The sequence below is a fragment of the Hyla sarda genome, chromosome 7 (assembly GCF_029499605.1).
Source record: "Hyla sarda isolate aHylSar1 chromosome 7, aHylSar1.hap1, whole genome shotgun sequence".
Classification (NCBI taxonomy): domain Eukaryota; kingdom Metazoa; phylum Chordata; class Amphibia; order Anura; family Hylidae; genus Hyla; species Hyla sarda.
This window is the reverse complement of record NC_079195.1, coordinates 177,005,357-177,026,496: the sequence shown is the minus strand read 5'-3', so window position 1 is coordinate 177,026,496 and position 21,140 is coordinate 177,005,357. Positions and strand designations below refer to the sequence as shown.

Genomic DNA, 21,140 nt, shown 5'->3' with positions numbered 1-21,140 from the left:
TAACATTGTGATTTTCTGTGAGTCAAACTGATAATCACGTGACCAAATTATAGTATTGGAAGCATAAATGCAGCTGTGCTAGAATTAGTTAATTAAATAAAGAATTAACTGGTGCTGAATGACTAGTGATGATATGTGTGTATGATATGGGCAAAAAAGTTCTTCTATAACAGTTAGTTATTGTCACATGTATGACCATCTTATTAGATATAATATATATATATATATATATTCTGTTGCTGTATGTATATATATATATATATATATATATATATATATATATATATATAAAGTGTTTTATTACTTTTCAAGGGGAACTTTATAGGAACTTACCAGCAAGATGCTCCAAATTAAGAATCTGCATAATATTTTGTGCGGGGACTTCCGATAAATAAGGATGATCTTTCCAGCCTACAAAAATAAATGCAAAGAGTATAAGATATCATTAGAACTGCAAGGTACTTAGACACCAACTAGGCTTTAGCTACGGTCATTATAAAGGATTCTAACAACGTATGCCTAATGCATTTACCACCGAGATTAAGAGGATCCCCGGCCAAACAAAGTGTATCAGCAGCTGCCACTTCTCTATGTAACTGAAATATTCCTTGGTTATTGCCGGAGGAGGAAGAGGAAGAAGAAGAAGAAGAAAAGGAAGAAGAAGAGGAAGAAGAAGAGGAAGAAGAAGAGGAAGAGGAAGAAGAAGAGGAAGAAGAAAAAGAGGAAGAAGAAGAGGAAGAAGAAGAGGAAGAAGAAGAATCTACTGCCACCATCAGTGATGTCAACTTTGAATTGCACTTCTTAATATTTTGTGTTTTTTAATTTTGTTTAGGAAGAAAAAAACTGTAAGGTTAGAACTGCTGTCCTTCTAATGAGTATCTGTCATTCAGGACCCATACAAATAGGGGGGTCTCAATCATTCCCCTATTCACATATTTCCTAAAAAATTTAAATAGGTTGTGCAAACTCCCATTTTGTGCAAAAGATTATGTGCAAGACCTGAGTTTGCATAAAAATATTGTGCAATTTTGCCACTCTGTACTGGTGCAGGGAATAGTAAATGTGCCAGATAGTGTGTAGAAGAACATGCCAGGGAAGAGCAGATTTTTCAGATATATGCCTCATCTAAAAAAGCCTTCAGAGTGTCCCTATAGTACCATCACATAGTGGTGCCACCCTCCAGTGGTGAAGACCAAATGAAAATACCAGAACAATAGCACTTTTGACTTACACAGGAGGGGAAGGGGAATAAAAATATAATTTTCGGTTTTAGTCATCCAACTTGCATGACCGAGAAGAATGTTGTTTTGTGTCCCAGTCTCCTCCACAGCAAAAGATCAGGAGGCAGGCTTTTGTCGTTAGGTGCACAGAGCTCCCTGTACTGAGTTTTCCTGACCTCACCTCCCAGCTGTTAATTCCACATTCAGTCAATATCCAGTGCGGCTGTCACTCTTAGCTGAGAGGAGAGGTGAGGAAGCTCTCACCACTTAGCAAGGACACTTAACAAGTAGGCCCCTGATTCCTGGGCACTTGACATGGTGGCTAATGAACATTAACCCCTTAACGACGCAGAATGTAAATGTGCATCCTGGTGCGGTGGTACTTAACACACCAGGACGTACATTTACGTCCTGTACATGACCATGAGCATCGGTGCGATGCTCGGGTCATGCGCAGCAGTTCCCAGCTGCTGATAGCAGCCAGGGACCCGCTGGTAATGGCCGTCATGCGAGATCGCATGGATGTTTGCCTTTAACCCTCAGATGCCGTGATCAATACAGATCACGGCATCTGTGGGAGTGCGGTCAGAAAAATGCATGATCGGATCGCCTGCTGCGCTGCTACGGCGATCCGATCATCTGTAATGGTGGCTGGAGGTCCCCTCACCAGCCTCTGTCTGTCTCCCGGCATCTTCAGCTCTGGTCTGAGATCGAGTAGACCAGAGCAGAAGATAGCCGATGACACTGATCAGTGCTATGTCCTATGCATAGCACTGAACTGTATTAGCAACCAAATGATTGCAATAAATCAGGAGTTTCAAACTCCCGGCCCGCGGGCCATTTGCAGCCCGTGGAACGAAAGTTTGTGGCCCACGCCAGGTATGTAGTGAAGAAAATGGTGTCTTGAAGCAATTCTGTGTCCTGAGCAGAGCAGAGACTGCACATGCCCCCCCCCCCCCCCCCCCCCCCCCATCAAGCAATCACAGTGTCTCAGCACTCAGCACAGTGACTCAGCACTTTCCTCAGCTATTCGGGACACAAAATGCTTCAAGACACAATTTTCTTCACTACTTCGGAGAGGAGGAGCGCAGTGCAGGACAGGTAAGGTTGTCTATGTGTGTGTGTGTGTGTGTCTGTCTGTCTGTCTGTCTGCGTGTGCGCATGTGTGTGTCTGTCTGTCTATGTGTGTGTGCATTTGTGGGTGGGTGTCTGTCTGTCTATGTGTGTGTGCATGTGTGGATGTCTGTCTGCTTGTGTCTATGTGTATGTGCATGCGTGTGTGTCTGTCTGTCTATGTGTGTGTGTCTGTCTGTCTATGTGTGTGTGCATGTGTTTGTGTCTGTCTGTCTATGTGTGTGTGCATGTGTGTGTGTCTGTCTGTCTATGTGTGTGTGCATATGTGTGTGTGTCTGTCTATGTGTGTGTGCATGTGTGTGTGTCTGTCTGTCTATGTGTGTGTGCATGTGTGGGTGTTTGTGTGTGTCTGTGTGTGTGTGTGTGTGTGTGAGTCGTGGGGGAGGTGGGTAATCGAAAATGCTACCTAATGTGGGGAACCTGCTACTACCTAATGTGGGGGACCTGCTACTACCTAATGTGGGAAACCTGCTACTACCTAATGTGGGGAACCTGCTTCTACCTAATGTGGGGAACCTGCTTCTACCTAATGTGGGGAACCTGCTGCTACCTAATGTGGGGAACCTGCTGCTACCTAATGTGGGGAACCTGCTGCCTACCTAATGTGGGGAACCTGCTGCCTACCTAATGTGGGGAACCTGCTGCCTATCTAATGTGGGAAACCTGCTACTACCTAATGTGGGGAACCTGCTGCCTACCTAATGTGGAGAACCTGCTGCCTACCTAATGTGGGGAACCCCCAGAAGTAGCACCCCCATCATCCGTCAGCTCATGCTATTACCACACGGGGTAGGGGGAATGGGGGGGGGGGTTGATGGTGGATGATAGGGGTGCTACTGCTGGTGGAGGGTGTTGCTGGTGGATGATGAGGAGCATATGATGAGGGCATTATATGTAATGGGCGCATGTGGCCCAGCCTCACCCAGCTGCTACCTCCAGTGGCCCCCGGATAATTTGAGTTTGAGACCCCTGCTATAAATAGTCCCCGATGGGGACTATAAAAGTGTAAAAATAAAAGTAAAAAAAGGAAAGACTTAGTAAAAAAAAAATTTGAAAAATCCCCTCCCCCAATCAAAATGTAAATTATCCCTTTTCCCCATTTTCCCACCAAAAAGTGTAAAAACATTTTTTTCATAAACATATTTGGTATCACCGCGTGTGCAAATAATTGAACTATTAAAGTATACTGTTAATTATCCCATATGGTAAACGGCGTGAATGTAAAAAAAAAAAAAAAAAAAAAGGGCCAAAATTGCTGCTTTTTTATAGCATTTTATCCCCCACCAAAAATTGATAAAAAATGTATTAAAAGTTTTACATATGCAAATGTGGTATCAAAATCATGGCGCAAAAAATGAGCCCTCATACCACAGGTTATATGGAAAAATGAAAAAGTTATAGGTCAGCAATTTTAAACGCACTAATTTGGTTAAAAAGCTTGCGTTTTTTTATAAGCGGTACAGTAATAGAAAAGTATGTATTCATGGGTATCATATTAATCATATTGACCCGCAGAATAAAGAAAACATATTTTACCGTAACGTGTACAGCGTGAAAAAAAAACCTTCCAAAATTAACAAAATTGTGGTTTTCTTATCAATTTCCCCACACAAATAGTATTTTTTTGGTTGTGCCATGCATTTTATGATATAATGAGTGATGTCATTACAAAGGACAATTGGTCACGCAAAAAACAAGCCCTCATACTAGTCTGTTGATGAAAATATAAGAGTTATGATTTTTAGAAGGCGAGGAGGAAAAAATGAAAATGCTAAAATAAAATCCTTAAAGGGGTACTCCGCCCCTAGACATCTTATCCCCTATCCAAAGGATAGGGGATAAGATGTCAGATTGCTGGGGTCCCGCTGGGGACCCGGGATTGGCGCTGCGGCACCGCGCGAGTTCGCTCTGTGCGTAATGATGGGCGATACAAGGGCCGGAGCATGGTTACATCACAGCTACACCCCTCGTGACATCAAGGCCCGCCCCCTTAATGCAAGTCTATGGTGGGGGCGTGACGATCGCCACGCCCCCTCCCATAGACTTGTATTGATGGGGCGGGCCGTGACATCATGAGGGGCGGAGCCATGACGTAATGATGCTCCGGCCCCTGTATTGCCCTTCATTACGTGCAGAGCGAACTCGCTCTGTGCAGTAATGATAGCGCAGTGCCGCAGCGGTGATCCCGGGGGTCCCCAGCAGCGGGACCCTGGCGATTTGACATCTTATCCCCTATCCTTTGGCTAGGGGATAAGATGTCTAGGGGCGGAGTACCCCTTTAAGGCCCAAATGGGTGCTTAAGGGATTAAACAATATTTTTCTCTGACCACTGTAATGGGTTGTCAGTAGTTTTGAAAACTACTGTCCAACTCCCTTGAATATTGAGCCATCCACTTGAATATGACAACAAGGCATGTAAAAATATGTCAACCAAAGAACTGCCTATACAAAGGTGGCAGGTTATTAAAGGCCTTACACTACTGTCCATTATTATAATAGGATTTACAGTACATGTCAATCAGCAGCCACTTTAATGTGGCACTATTCTGCAGTTAGATCAGCAAGTGAGATAGAAAAGATGGAGAGTGTAAGAAATTCAGGACTAGTACTAAGACCCTGTGTGCCAAATAGAAAAGATGCTCTGTAACAATGGCTCCTGATGTGGCCATAGGCGTGTGCACCCTAAAGCACAAACTCACGCCGCGCGTGTGCGTACACACACACACACACACACAAAAATAGACTCTTGCTTGCATACACACATACATAAACAGACCTGCACAATTTGCTCATGATCTCTATATGAATTGCAGGTCAGGTGCTCTGTGTGAACAATATGAAGTATCAGGCAAGTTTAAAACAATAAATCAGAACAATCTGTATTTGAATCTAAACTATCAGTAGGTAGCCATTTGCCCCTTTAATATGTGACACAGTTGGGTCTGACTGAGGCTGAATGAATGTGTAAATGACATAAAAATGCAGCATGAAGGAAGAAGAAATAACCTCTTAGTGTACATGGCTGAGGAAAAAAAATAAAATCTGAAAAATATATCTAAAATAAATAAACAATAGCTGTTATCATTAAAGCTGTTAAACTAAAACATTAGGGTGACTAACTAGAGAATCCATAGAAAGATGGTAGTGCTAGCGTACACTATCATAATAATAATAATTTGTGGTCGTTGCTACATGACTGAAATGCGTAAAACCCTAATACTAACCTAACAACCAACTGTAACCAATAATCTATCAACCTCAACTAAGCAGTTTGGAGTGTGCCATAACTGCGGCGTAAAGAATATGCCTGGAAAAGAGGGCATACCCTGTGGTAAGTGTGATGGAATGAAAAGAAGGGGGGGGCGGGTGGGAGCGAAGAACCCACGGCGTCATTGAAGGGAGGAGAGCCGTGAGTTTTATAGTCATCCCGCTCCTCCCACAATTACAGGCCAGCTGCGCAGGCCTTTCCATTTGTGGTCGTTGCTACATGACTGAAATGCGTAAAACCCTAATACTAACCTAACAACCAACTGTAACCAATAATCTATCAACCTCAACTAAGCAGTTTGGAGTGTGCCATAACTGCGGCGTAAAGAATATGCCTGGAAAAGAGGGCAAAACCCGGATTTAAACAAACATTTGTTTATTGCGGATTACAACACAAGAGACTGGAATGCGCTAGCCATTTCTTTGCGAGGGTTAGGGATATACTGCATGTAGCATCCGCATTTCCAACATCCTAATTTCATGATTACGTGGGCTGGGACCCCGTGCTTAGAATTGGCTGTAGCTGCGCCAATACGGAAGGAGTGACCGGATAATGAAGTCGGGACTCCTCCCAGCGACCTGACCGAAATGCGTAAATGTTTGATGAACTGAGAAGTAGTTAGCGGGTTGGACCTGAAATGGAGTAAAAGGTCGTCAGCTGATAGGTTACACAGGCATTCAACAATTCACGGAGGACTGTGGCAGGACACCCTTTGTGCACGGTGGGGAAAACCGAACAACCACAGTTTGACCCGGTGACGAGGTCTTGGTCTGACTGAGGGACAGCTCGAAATGATCAGAGACATGTGACAGCTGACTGACCTTAGGATAGGGCGCGTTAATGGTCCGAGTTGTACACTCACCCGGTCTGAGAAACCCATAACAGGCAAGGTACATGGCCGCTTTTAATGTGAGGCTATCACGGATACCCAATGGTGTGGAGTCTAACAAGTCGGACAACTGCCTGAACACGTTGCCTGTGATTGGTTGTCTGACTGGGCTGCGAGGGACTTCCTTCTCAAGGATGCCCTTCAGAGCGGACTTCACCAAGCGAGAAGAGAGTATGGAGTAACTACGGGTATTGGTCAAGGATAAATGGTGTTGGATACCGGCTAGATAACTCTTAAAAGTATTGTGGGATAAATGCAGTGTGGAATGGCAAAACCCGACATATGCTAATAGGAAGGGAACTGAAATCTTGGATTTGGAAAACGAGTTCCACGCCGTACCATAAATTTTTGCGTATTTGCGGACAAGGCATCTGCTGCAATATACTGGACTCCTTCAACGTGAGCACATGTGAAAGTAAATGTATGTAGTAGGGACAGCCAAACTAACCGTCTAGCCAAGCTCATTTATCTATAACATGGCTGACCGTCTAACACCAGGACAGAGAGAGAGTATCCGAAGACGTGACGGGTGAGAATTGTATACGTGACGGACCTAGACAAGTATGTGCCCGGTGACAAGAGCGAAACGTTATACAAGTACCTTAACAACCTAGAACACCCTGAAGAGCATCTTTAGGAACGAGACTACACGGAGAAAGGAGCGCATCGACAACGCAAGCAATCACAACCTGAAAACGTGTCAGGTTCATGAGGTGATTACTTGGAGAACAATGTACGACACTTTAAACCAGAACAGAGGGAAAGTATGCGAAGACGTGTCGGACGAGAATCGTATGCGTAACCGGGTCTAAACGAGTATGCGCCCGGTGACAAATGCGAAACGTTAAACGAGTACCATATCAACCTAGAACACCATGAAGCACCTTTTTGGGACATGACTACACATAGAAAGGAGCGCATCGACAACGCAAGCAATCACAACCTGAAAGCGTGTCAAGTTCATGAGGTGATTACTTGGAGAACAATGTACGGCACTTTAAACCAGACAGAGGGAAAGTATGGGAAGACGTGTCGGACGAGAATCGTATGCGTAACCGGGTCTAAACGAGTATGCGCCCGGTGACAAATGCGAAACGTTAAACGAGTACCATATCAACCTAGAACACCATGAAGTACATTTTTGGGACATGACTACACAGAGAAAGGAGCGCATCGACAACGCAAGCAATCACAACCTGAAAGCGTGTCAGGTTCATGAGGTGATTACTTGGACAACAATAAGAAACTCTTTAAACCAGGAGAGAGGGAAAGTATGCGAAGATGTGTCGGACGAGAATTATATGCGTAACTGAGTCTAGATAAGTGTGTGCCCAGTGGTAAGTGCGAAAGTTCATACGAGTACCATTACAACCCAAAACATCGTGAATTCCGATTTTGAGAACGTGACTATATCGTAAAAGAGGTGCACCGACGACACAAGTAAACACAACCTGAAGACGTGTCAGGTTCATGAGGTGATTACTTGGATAATAAAACAAATCTTATCACCTACGTGTGGCGTTATTGCTGTTCTGAAGGCGTGTCAGTAACAACCGTGCAACGTACTCCCTGCAGGCGTGGGAGGCATGATGGGTATACATCACCTATGTGTGGCGTGTCAGTCATAACAATTATGCGACGTACCTTTTCTGTAACATGACAGGCTTAACAGGTAAATACCACCTATGCGTAGTGTCAGTGTCGTTCAGAAGGCATGTCAGTACCAACGATAATGAGACATACCCCGTCTGCAACGGTTTATTGGGTCAGCCCCGCCTGTGCGTCGTGTAATAGTCGTTCTGAATATGTGTGAGCAGCGACAACTGCTATGTATCACCCTGCCTATATAAAAATGCGTGCAGAACGACTACGTGTGAAACTGTCGTAAACCGCTAAGCATGGCTATACCACCAACTTGATGAACCTATACTCGGGCCAACCATAAACGCGTATAGACCACCAGTGAATGCCTGAAGCTAACCACGACCTGATGGCAGAGAATATGCCGGCAAGTAGTAACTATTATAACCACATACCTGCGTACAGGGCCACACCCCATGTGCTGTATGAGCATGTGCGCTGCACAAAACTGCGGGCGTACGAACTTCACAAATAGCGCAAGTGCATGTACAGAACACATGCCACGAGTGCACACGCAGCCTGATTCCCGCGTGCACCCGAGTAATATAACCCTCCAAACATGCGTGATACAGGTCCTGCGAGCGGGTGTGCAGCACGAACCTTATGAGTGCATACTCAGTAGTAATCCTATGAGCGTGGGCCATGTAATACTATAAACGTGCGTACAGTGTGACTCGTATGAGCGTGTACAAAGTATGAATCCTATGAGTGTGTACAACATGACTCCTACAAGAGCGTGTGTAGTAAGAACCCTGCAGGCGAGTACAAGCGTGTATACCACGTAACCTACGAGCATGTGTACAGAATGGATGCTACATTGGTATGCACCGCATGAACTTTATGAATTATGCGAGCGAGTGTACCGTATAAAAGCTACCGCGAATGTACTGCATAATCCTAACGCGTGTAAAGTAAGAATCCAACAAGCGTGTGTACAGTGTGTACTGTGTACAGCATGAACCTTATAAGTGTGTACGCAGCATAGTGCTACAAGTATGTACAAACGTGTGTATAGAGTAAATGCTACAAGCATGCACCCCCGAACTATGCACAAGTGTGAGTGCAGTATGAATGCTACAAGCAAGCGTACAGCATGAACCCTAAGGGTGAATGTACAATATAATCCTACAAGCGAGTGCACAGTATGAAACCTCTAGGCAAGTAAACGGCATAAACTCTACAAGTGTGTACTGTATGAATCTTACAAGCGTGTGTGCAGTATAAACCTTACAAAGGGGGTGTACAGTATGACCCTAAAAGTGTGTGTACGGTATAAAACTACAAGTGCGTAGAGAACGAATGAACCCTAAAAGCGTGTGTGGCGTATAAATGTTACCGGCATGAATCCTACCAACGTGCATGGGTACCAGGATGTGTACAGCATGAACCCTACGGCATGATTCCTATAAGTGAGAATCGTAGCTTCACAACAGCTGGAGGCACACCGCCCGGAAACACAGAAATATAAATAAATGAAAAGAAAACTGTGAGGAAGTTAGTTAAGAGACAAAGGTTAGAAGTGAGCGCAGCTGTTGGTGTAGCGTGCCTTAGACTGACCAGATTGGCAGCTGTGGGGGTGAAGCATAAGCCCACAGGGTGGGGCGGAGCGGTGAGTCCGATTGAGTGTAAAGGTGTGCGAGTCTCAGTATACGGGAGACACATATAGATCCTCCCCGCAGCACAGAACTACAAAATGTGATAATGATATATATGTGCAGGAGGCTGTTCACGTGGTGCGGTAATGATATATATGTGCAGGAGACTGATCACATAGTGCGGTAATGTTATACATGTGCAGGAGACTGTTCACATAGTGCGGTAATGATAAACAAGTGCAAGAAGCCTAACACATAGTGCGGTAATCATATACATGTGCAAGAAGCCTAACACATAGTGCGGTAATCATATACATGTGCAAGAAGCCTAACACATAGTGCGGTAATGATATGCATGAGCAAGAAGCCTAACACATAGTGCAGTAATGATATACATGTGCAGGAGACTGTTCACACAATGCAGCAATCAAATACATGTGCGAGAGGCCTAACACATAGTGCGATAATGATATGCATGTGCAGGAGACTGTTCACACAATGCAGCAATCAAATACATATGCAAGAAGCCTATCACATAGTGCGGTAATGATATACATGTGCAGGAGACTGTTCACACAATGCAGTAATCATAGAGCAGTAATGATATACATGTGCAGGAGACTGTTCACACAATGCAGTAATCATAGAGCAGTAATGATATACATGTGCAGGAGACTGATCACACAATGCAGTAATCATATACATGCGCAGCAAGCCGTTCACATGGCGCGGCAATGATATACATGTGCAAGAGGCGGTTCAAATAAGAAAGTAATCGTATACATGTGCAGCAAGCCGTTCACATAGTGCGGTAATGATATGCACGTGCAGGAGGCTGTTCACATAGTGCGGTAATGATATGCACGTGCAGGAGGCTGTTCACATAGTGCGGTAATGATATACACGTGCAGGAGGCAGTTCACATAGTGCGGTAATGATATGCACGTGCAGGAGGCTGTTCACATAGTGCAGTAATGATATGCACGTGCAGGAGGCAGTTCACATAACAAAGTAATCGTATACATGTGCAGCAAGCCGTTCACATAGTGCGGTAATGATATGCACGTGCAGGAGGCTGTTCACATAGTGCGGTAATGATATGCACGTGCAGGAGGCTGTTCACATAGTGCGGTAATGAAATGCACGTGCAGGAGGCTGAACACATAATAAAGCAAGCCATAAGAGAACACATACATGCGCAGCAAGCCGTACACCTAATGCGGTAATGATATGCTCGTGCAGGAGGCTGTTCGCATAACAAATTAGCCATATACATGCGCAGCAAGCCGTAAGTAATCATATACAGCTGAAAACCGTAAAATGCTACCGGCGAATGCAGATATGTAATACAATAACCTGGGGCTGGGCTGACCAAGGGTTTCCCTGAACTCCGGCTCACCTCCGGAGTCCGGGAACCGCCAGCGTTACCCCCGGTCAGCCACAGCCACTTACCCCCCCCATGCCGGCTGAAGCGAGGTTCCTGTCAGCTGACTCGTGCAGTCAGCTGACCGGTGGGAACGTGACTCCACTTCCTGCCGACATCACGTGACAACCCTCAAGCGAAGAACCCACGGCGTCATTGAAGGGAGGAGAGCCGTGAGTTTTATAGTCATCCCGCTCCTCCCACAATTACAGGCCAGCTGCGCAGGCCTTTCCATTTATATAACCAATAATTACACAATGATTTAAAAATGAAAAAATCACCTCTAGCAGATATTGGCTGCCGTAAGACGTTCTGGGAGAGTGGGATACCGAGAGTAATGCCGCTGGTATTGCACAGTAACCACCTCGCTGTGCCTCACCCTTGCATTGCCGTGACTCTGCCTCCACGTGACGTCATGGAACGCGCCGCGCATGCTACAGGGGAGGTCTGGAGGAGGAGCATGTCCATCCTTCACTGTGCAGGGGTATCGCTCGCATAGTGTAGGAGGATTGGAACGGCAGGGAAACAAATGCAGGGACGTTTGAAGGAATTTTGGGGCCCCAAGCAAAATAGACATGGAGGTACTACATGCCTACTGGGGGGGGGAGGGGATTAATCTGGGGGTACTACCTGCCTACTGGGGAGGGGGTTAATCTGGGGGTACCACCTGCCTACTGGGGGGGGGAGGGGTTAATCTGGGGTGAGCCGGGCACAACAATAGGAGCGGCTTTAGTCTCTGCTCTCCTCTCTCCCTCCCCAGACTCTGGCACTGCTGGCCCGGCCAGCCAACAGGGCGAGCTGCTGAACCGTGATAGGGGCAGGAGGACGGCCCGGCACAACAAGCAACGGCTCTGCTTGGGGCCCCGGACCAGCTCAGGGCCCCAAGCAATTGCTTGGTTTGCCTGTCCTGTAGCGACAGGCCTGAACAAATGCACGGCAAGGAAGTGCAGCACGGAGGTGATAGAGCCTCAAGTTTGAGGCTTCATTAGGGTGTGCCCAGGCACACCCGGCACACCCTGTGCACACGCCTATGGATGTGGCTTGTCCAAATACATAGGGCCTTATTACATGGCCATGTCTCTTGAGGCTGATAGACATGCTCCCCTACATAAGAATACAAAGGCTTATAATAGACATTTTAAATGATAGTATATTATAATACATAAAAAAAACATAATTCTTTCACAGGTTCTCTTTATAGGGTAAACACACAACTTTTGACTGCAGATGTTACACAAAGTGCTCTAATATTAAGGGCCTATTCACATGGCAGAATTTCCGCTTGCGGAATTCCGACTCAAATCAAAGCCCATTGACTTCTATGGGATTCTGCACTCACATTAAGGCTGGGTTTACACTGTGGAATTTCTGGGCAGAATTTCTGACGGAGATCAAAATGGCAGCACTAGGACCGCGCAGACTGCATTGCTGTACCCATAGATGTCAATGCATTTCTGAGCAGATCTCCCAAAAGATCCACCCAGAAATGCATTGACATCTATGGGGACGGCATCGCAGTCTGTGCGGTCTTAGTGCCGCCGGCTAAAGCTCCAACAGAAATTCTGCCCAGAGATTCCGTAGTGTGAACCTAGCCTAACACTTCTGAATTTCCACTTGCGGAATTCCTCTAGCGGAAATTCAGAAGTGTGAAAGGGAGTGCAGAATCTCATAGAAGTCTATGGGTTTTACTTTGAAGTGGAATTCAGCAAGCGGAAATTCGGCTGTGTGAATATACCCTTACTGAAATGACTATAACATCTACAATATAAATACACACCTTTACTTCTTGTATACAGTACCTTTACTTCTTGTATACATGTTGTTTAGCAGCTATGTACTTTGATATCTATCTGTTTCTATTTTGCTGTGGCGAGCTTTCTACTTGAGAAGTGTCTCTTGCAATGTATTTTTCCTCTTTTATTTGATATTCACTTACTTAAGTAGGATTTATTTTCCTCGGTACAATTCAATGCATACACATTTGCTCTGTAACATGCTGCTGATCAGGTTTCCAGTTACAAACCTCTGCAGAAACACGAGGGGCCAATATCAATTATTGGTAAAGTGTCCAGACCTCCTGTTTAGTGCCATACACACATGAGAAAAGATATCATAATACGGCATCCTGGAAATCTCATAATCTTGAAATATAATTTCTTCATATATTATGTGTGATTAAAATTACTCTGGTTAAACATAATACAAGCAGCCTGGAAAAATAAAATGTATTTCTGCTAAAGGTCTTGGAGGACAATGGGATCTAAATACAATCCCCAATAAAAAACAAACAAAAAACATTTAAATAGAAGGGTATAAGTGTAATTATAATTACAAGTGTGACATCAATATTCTGTGCCCCAAAACCCCCTTTAATTCTCATCTCTGGCCATAACCTACACGTTTAGATGAAGCCCAGAATTCATCTTTCATCTGCATTCTTTATTCATCTCTTATGGACAGTGTCTCCATAAGCAATTCTATCTTTCACTAAATTCCTACTATCAACTTTCTTAAAGGGGTATTCCAGGATTTTTTTTTACTATTCTACAGGAGCTATAAAGCTATGATATCGTAGATGTACCTGTGTTTGATGGTGGTCTCGCAATTCTTATGTGATCTTTGTCACAATGTTTATTTTTAACAGCATACAAAATGGGTGTTGTATCAGGTTTTCCCAGGTTGCAGTGCGGCCCAAGCCTGTCTGCTTCAATGGATGGAACAACTGCTGGGTGGGAAGGAGATCATTCTGCAGTGAATTGTAGTTTTTCAACAGCTGGAGGCACCCTGGTTAGAAAACATTGGTCTATTGATTACAGCACAGCACAGAAGTCAGCACACCTCTGTTTCAATGGGTGGGGGACCTCACACTTACAAACAAGGAATTCTGGGACTTGTAGTTGAAGAGAGGGAACTGCAACAGGAAATAGCCATTTCACAAAAAGAAATCCACAGCGTTATAGTGGAATTACATCATAGCCATTTAGCCCAAAGACAAGCAGGAATCCTAACAATGTCCATTACTGTCTGGCAGGTAAGTACTAAAGTCACCTTATAGTGAGTGGATAACCCCTTTAATTTCCCACCTTCTCTCTCTATATCTCCTCAAAGGTGGAGAAACATGAACTTACAGGGAACCTTTAAAATTAAACATTTTTATTTTTTTATTCTTCTTATTGTGTCCAGAAACCTCCTTTCCTGTGCTGTCCAGGTCAGCACCTCAGTTATCTATTTAACACCTTCCAGACCCAATGAAGAAAAATGGCACACCCTGTGCCCACCTAAGTGGCATGGGTATACACAGCCTACATCAATTTCATTATTCTGTGTCAGACACAGGTAACCCCCACAAAACTGGAGACACACCTGTACCCACCTTACCAGGCAATGACATATGGCCCACTCTGTAGCTAGACACAGAGCAAAGTCCTCCCGCCATAGTTTACTATGGCGGGAGGACCAGGACCCACCTCACCGAGGACAGGAGACTGAACCACTTCAAGTGACCTTTCACTGTTTCTATAATCAGTTCTAGAAGCTTCTCTTAAATCTAGGCAGACCACCCACCTTGTGACTATGGTTGGATATGCACGAAGAAGGTATTACACATGTTACGCCGAGCGCTCCGGGTCCCCGCTCCTCCCCAGAGCGCTCACGGCGTCTCTCTCCCTGCAGCGCCCCGGTCGGTCCCGCTGACCGGGAGCGCTGCACTGACATGGCCGTTGGGGATGCGATTCGCACAGCGGGACGCGCCCGCTCGCGAATCGCATCCCAAGTCACTTACCCGTCCCGGTCCCCTGCTGTCATGTGCTGGCGCGCGCGGCTCCGCTCTCTAGGGCGCGCGCGCGCCAGCTCTCTGAGACTTAAAGGGCCAGTGCACCAATGATTGGTACCTGGCCCAATTAGCTTGATTTGTTTACGACCTGGTTGCTACCGCCGCTGCAAGACCATCCCGCTTTGCGGCGGGCTCTGGTGAAAACCAGTAGCAACTTAGAACCGGTCCACCGACACGGTCCACGCCATCCCTCTCTGACACAGAGGATCCACCTCCTGCCTGCCGAATCGTGACAGTAGATCCGGCCATGGATTCCGCTGAGGTGCCGCTGTCAAGTCTTGCCGACATTTCCACGGTGATTGCCCAGCAATCCCTAATGATCACCCAACGAAATCACCAGCTGGCATACTTGACCACCGTGACACAGCAACTTCAGTCACAGATACAGCAGCTGCTGCCGCAGATACAGCAACTTCAGTCTCAGACACAGCAGCTGCAACAGCAACAACCATCTCCTCCGCCGGCTCCTGCAACTCCTCCGCAGCGACCGGCCGCTCCTAACCCCTGCTTGTCCCTGCCGGACAAATTTGATGGGGACTCTAGACTCTGCCGTGGTCTCCTGCCTGGGAAGGCCCTGCCATGTGCCACACCGCTCGGAGCACCTCTCTCACAGTATCCTTTCCAATCCACCCCTGTGCCTCCCGCTGAGGAGGCTATGCAAGTGGATCGGTCTCGTCTGACCCCTGAAGAGAGGACTCGCCGCAGAAAGAAAGATTTACTTCTATACTGCACTGTGCGTTACCGCACAGAACCCCTGCTCTTGAGCATGGAACTTTTTGTTTTGCCCAAATGCTCCTCTGAACTCCTCCTCGGTCTGCCATGGCTCCAACGCCACTCCTCTACCCTTGTCTGGACCACCGGGGAGATCATGAGCTGGGGTGCTTCTTGCCACAGAAAATGCCTCACGTCTGCTCCCAGTCCCGTCAGTCAAACCTCTGTGTCTCCTCCTTTACCTGGTCTCCCCAAGGCCTATCTGGACTATGCTGTGTCTCCTCCTCACAGCCCCCGTCCTGTTAACACTCTGCCCCGTGCCAAGCTTGACCCTCTTCCCTCCCTCCCCACCCCCACGCCTTCTTGTGTGCCCGCGGTTGATGAGGTTTCCCGGGGCTTCGCCACCGTCTGGAAAAAGACTCTAAAATTCCTCATACTAGCCTCATCCCGGGTGAAGAAGCTTGCCGGAAAAAAGAGAAGAGCTCCTCCTGTTTTTGTGTGGCTCTCCGCCAAGTATATCCGCTTCCGTGTCCCCAGTTTTTATCTGGGACCACGTTACCTTGGACCCTCTGAAATGAAATGCCTAGAGGAAGCTACTCCGGTCTCCGGGTCCTCAGATGTCTTCCGGATTAAAGAATTTTCAGGTCCCAAAAAGAGGGGGAGACCCAAGGGGGGGGGGTACTGTTACGCCGAGCGCTCCGGGTCCCCGCTCCTCCTCAGAGCGCTCACGGCGTCTCTCTCCCTGCAGCGCCCGGTCGGTCCCGCTGACCGGGAGCGCTGCACTGACATGGCCGTTGGGGATGCGATTCGCACAGCGGGACGCGCCCGCTCGCGAATCGCATCCCAAGTCACTTACCCGTCCCGGTCCCCTGCTGTCATGTGCTGGCGCGCGCGGCTCCGCTCTCTAGGGCGCGCGCGCGCCAGCTCTCTGAGACTTAAAGGGCCAGTGCACCAATGATTGGTGCCTGGCCCAATTAGCTTGATTTGTTTCCACCTGTGCACTCCCTACTTATACCTCACTTCCCCTGCACTCCCTTGCCGGATCTTGTTGCCCTTGTGCCAGAGAAAGCCTTTCCTTGAGTGTTCCTAGCCTGTGTTCCAGACCTCCTGCCGTTGCCCCTGACTACGATTCTTGCTGCCCGCCCTGACCTTCTGCTACGTCCGACCTTGCTCTTGCCTTATCCCTTGTACTATGCCTATCTCAGCAGTCAGAGAGGTTGAGCCGTTGCCGGTGGATACGACCTGGTTGCTACCGCCGCTGCAAGACCATCCCGCTTTGCGGCGGGCTCTGGTGAAAACCAGTAGCAACTTAGAACCGGTCCACCGACACGGTCCACGCCAAACCCTCTCTGACACAGAGGATCCACCTCCTGCCTGCCGAACCGTGACAACACATCAGTCAATGGTGTTAACAACTCAAAAAGTTTTATATATTCAGTATTGTATAACTAAAAATACATACTGACTCCAATGCCAGTACTTTGTGTGTGCTGCAGCAAGTATGGGGGGGAGTTAGACCTGCAGGCTCCAGTATAGTAGGGGATTTGAGACCTGGTGATGACCTACAGGCTTGTGGTATCAAGTAAAGAAGAGCTCTGCACAGAGGTACACATAATTGCGTGATTGAAAGATGTAAGTTATTTTACTTGGAAACTTGTTATAACATTATAACAAGAAGTACAGTCCAGATCTTCCCCAATGGTTCCATTCATGACTTTGGTACTAATGACTTAAGTCATCAAAAGTGTCCTCTTGGCAAAGTGTCATTTTGGTATCAGGATAGCAACTGTTGGCTACAACTCAACAAACGTAAGTTACAGACAGTATCTTACACCAGCGAGATAGCATTTCTTCAAACCATACAATGTGCATAAGCAAGTGTATCAATAAGACATTTATACTTAAAGATACAGTAACATAAAAGTAAGACCACATTCTATGTCAGTGACTTCCAACCCTATTACTAAGGGGCAACCTTTTAATCTAATCTTCCCATTTCTACCTCAAAGAAGGATGAGATTTTTGACTGATTTGTCTGCCCCCAAGACAAGCACGTAGGTTGAGTAACAATGAACACCGTTTATTATGATGCTGCCTTGTATATAACCCATGGCTGGGTTTCAAGAAAATACCCTCCAACAGAATCACAGCTCTATAGGTTTACATTGTGACATTCACGGAAACTATATTCAATATAAGGATATGCCCATTAAAATGTTTGGACAACCAGATTAAAGTAAGGGTTCATGCTGTCTCTTGACCCCATAATATGCCGGTAAGACTCATTCCGGTAAGACAATGTAGGGCTTAGGCTGAATAATAATAATAATTACAGATAGATGTGCCTGGGGAACTGATACAGTCCAATAGGAGCCATGCTAATGTTACATACATTTCATGTAAGATGCCGCGCATTTTCTGTCAGCTAAAATGGTTGCTTGGAAATTGTTGTTCTTCAAAATATACTATTTGTTCTTTTACTTGACCAGTGGTAAAAAAAAATCTGAAGTTATTTAATAGGAACTGCTGCTATAGGTTGAGCGTAATGGATATTAAATGTATACTCTTCGACTAACTGTGACTAACCAACATCATTGAGATTGCAGGCTATTTACCAACACCATTCATTTTTTCAGTCATTTATTCTTCCTTCGGTCTTCACTTCAATGAGGAAGGAAGCCACAGTAGTAAATAGTTAATCTGCTCCTTTGCCAACATTCCCCGGACTTGTGAAAATATTCCCCTGGCAGCTCAGGAGCCCATAGATGGGCTAAATACAATTACTGTTCCCTACAATCTGATTAAGAGGTGGTCCTTCTCTGCACTAAAAATAGGCTAATAGTCTAATTGAGCGGTTAATGGCTCAACAAAAAAGCATGAGTACACTGGTTTAAATGTATCATCATTCCGCCAGGAGAAGAGAAAAAATCAACTAAAAGCTGTTACCCATTAGCCCTAGAGGATAAGATCAGAGCGTTACTGTATAACCATGTTACAATGCATCAGGATGGAGCTGTAATCGGAGCAGGGAGCAGCAGTCCACGACAGGGAGGTGCCGCACTCTCTTCTCCATCCAGCAGTATTCAGTGTTCTATTATGCCATGTTATTCTCTAGTATTAGGATATTCTGATATCTATGAGAAAGTTATATTACAGAATGAAAATGTGGACGTAATGTCTTTATTTTACTACAGTGAAGACTTGAGGATTTTCTTTTCCTTATCCTAAAATAGAGTGATTTGTTGGCACCTTTCCTGGCACTCAGGGCACACACCAGCCTTTCTAGCCTTAGTAGCATGTGTGCATTTTTGTGATTCGGGGTGACAGGATGTGAAGTGGATGTTCACGTTTAGACTTAGGAGTATTGAACTTTTAAAAACAACCCAATAGATTCAAAACGGAATATTCAAAATACTGACATTTACTGATACTCTATGGCCCAGATATGATTGCCTAATATTTAGACAGTGTTAACTTAGACACTTAAAGGGGTACTCCACTGCCACACCGCTTGGAATATTTTGTTCGGCACGCTGAGTGTGGGTGTCGGGGCTCGTGACTTCACAGCCACGCCCCCTCCCATAGACTTGCATTGAGGGGACGTGGCATGATGTCACAAGGTGCATGGTCATGACATCACAAGCCCTGGCACCCGCACTCAGCTTTCAGAACAAAATGTTCCGAACACTGAGGCAGTGAAGTACCCCTTTAAGAATGTGCCAGATGTATCAAAGTGTATGAAACTGATTGATAAACCTGTTGCATTCTTAGATTGTCTAGTCTTAAGGTGCACATACAACTTTAATTAAAGTTGGCCAAACCTACCTGACTAAAGTGTATGGCAGCATCCTAATTCTCTACTGGCAGATGATGTTGCTGGACAGAAGGGTCAGGTATGTTAGATTTTCACCACTTAATCCCATTGTTTTGAGAGGGTTAGGCCATCACAAGAGCAGTCTGGTTGGGGCTCACCCCTCCCCATAGACAATGGCATGGCTGAAAGCTCATGTGTATGGGAAGGCTAGGAGAGATTACTATTGAGTGAACAAACATTAGGCCAACAGCTGTTCGAAATATTTACAGCAACTGTCAGTAGAGGTAGAATACTGGTGCATTTTTAAAGCACAGAGTCACATCACAAGACATGCCCCTTATCACCCAAACCACACCTATTTACCAAGGCTATGCCCATTTTGTCAGACACTGGGAAAAGTGTCTAAAAAGTGTCTAAAACTCATAATAAATGTAGTAAAAGTCATATAAGACAAATTGCACAATAACAATAAAAACATTTTTTAATAGTGGATCTGCTTCACTGTTTAATTTTTATTCGCCTTGTCCCCACTTACTATGGTAGCCAGGGGCTTATTGAAATCCTCCATGTATCTGCCTGTGTTTTCAAGAGCCATAGCTTTAAAAAAGGACTATTGTCATTTCAGAAAGTTATTCCCTATCCATAGAATGGGGATACTAGGAAGATGAAGGGAGAATGTATCTGAGAATGAACTGTGCTGATTGTATGTACAACGTTGCCAAGTGCTGGGCTTGGCAATGTTTGGAAGCTCCATAGAGAATGACTAGAGCACTGGCTTTACATGCATACCACCACTCCATTAATTCTCAGAGATGACAGGGGTCTCAGCAATTGGACCCCCACTGACTTGCAGATAGGGGATAACTTTCTTAACTAAGAATACCACATTTTATACCCATATATATCCCAGTATATACCACATAGATTATGTTTAATTTTTATTTAAATTTAATTTACAATTGACCAATAAAAGAAAGTTCTTATTAATGTTTGTTCCATCAGTTTAGTCCTAGAAAAAGGTTACATTTTAAAATGAGCAAAATTACATAATGTGATATTAGATAGAGACAGTACGATGCAGCCAGACAGAACAAGAGTGCAATATGCTTCCTGTAAACTAATCTAGACATGTTAATAGAGACATCAATTTTTCTTTACATATGATTATTTTCAGGGTTGACTGCTGCTACAAATCATATATTTTATAGTACATTGCTCAAAAAAAGTAAAGAGAACACTAAGATAACACATCCTAGATCTGAATGAATGAACTAATCGTATGAAATACTTTCGTCTTTACATAGCTGAATGTGCTGACAACAAAATCACACAAAAATTATCAATGGAAATCAAATTTATCAACCCATGGAGGTCTGGATATGGAGTCACACTCAAAATCAAAGTGGAAAACCACACTACAGGCTGATCCAACTTGATGTAATGTCCTTAAAACAAGTCAAAATGAGGCTCAGTAGTGTGTGTGGCCTCCATGTGCCCGTATGACCTCCCTACAATGCCTGAGCATGCTCCTGATGAGGTGGCAGATGGTCTCCTGAGGGATGTCCTCCCAGACCTGGACTAAAGCATCCGCCAACTCCTGGACAGTCTGTGGT

General features: G+C 45.4%; 1 protein-coding gene across 9 annotated transcripts in view; it reads right to left on the bottom strand.

The window, feature by feature from the left end:
• The window catches only part of LOC130282764 (proto-oncogene tyrosine-protein kinase receptor Ret-like), a 597,601-nt gene that overhangs the window by 289,039 nt on the left and 287,422 nt on the right, over window positions 1-21,140 (bottom strand). For all 9 annotated transcript variants that reach the window (XM_056531399.1, XM_056531400.1, XM_056531401.1 and 6 more), the window contains one exon: window positions 334-411. In XM_056531399.1, the coding sequence (XP_056387374.1) occupies window positions 334-411 (78 nt within the window). The remainder of the gene's footprint in view (window positions 1-333; window positions 412-21,140) is intronic.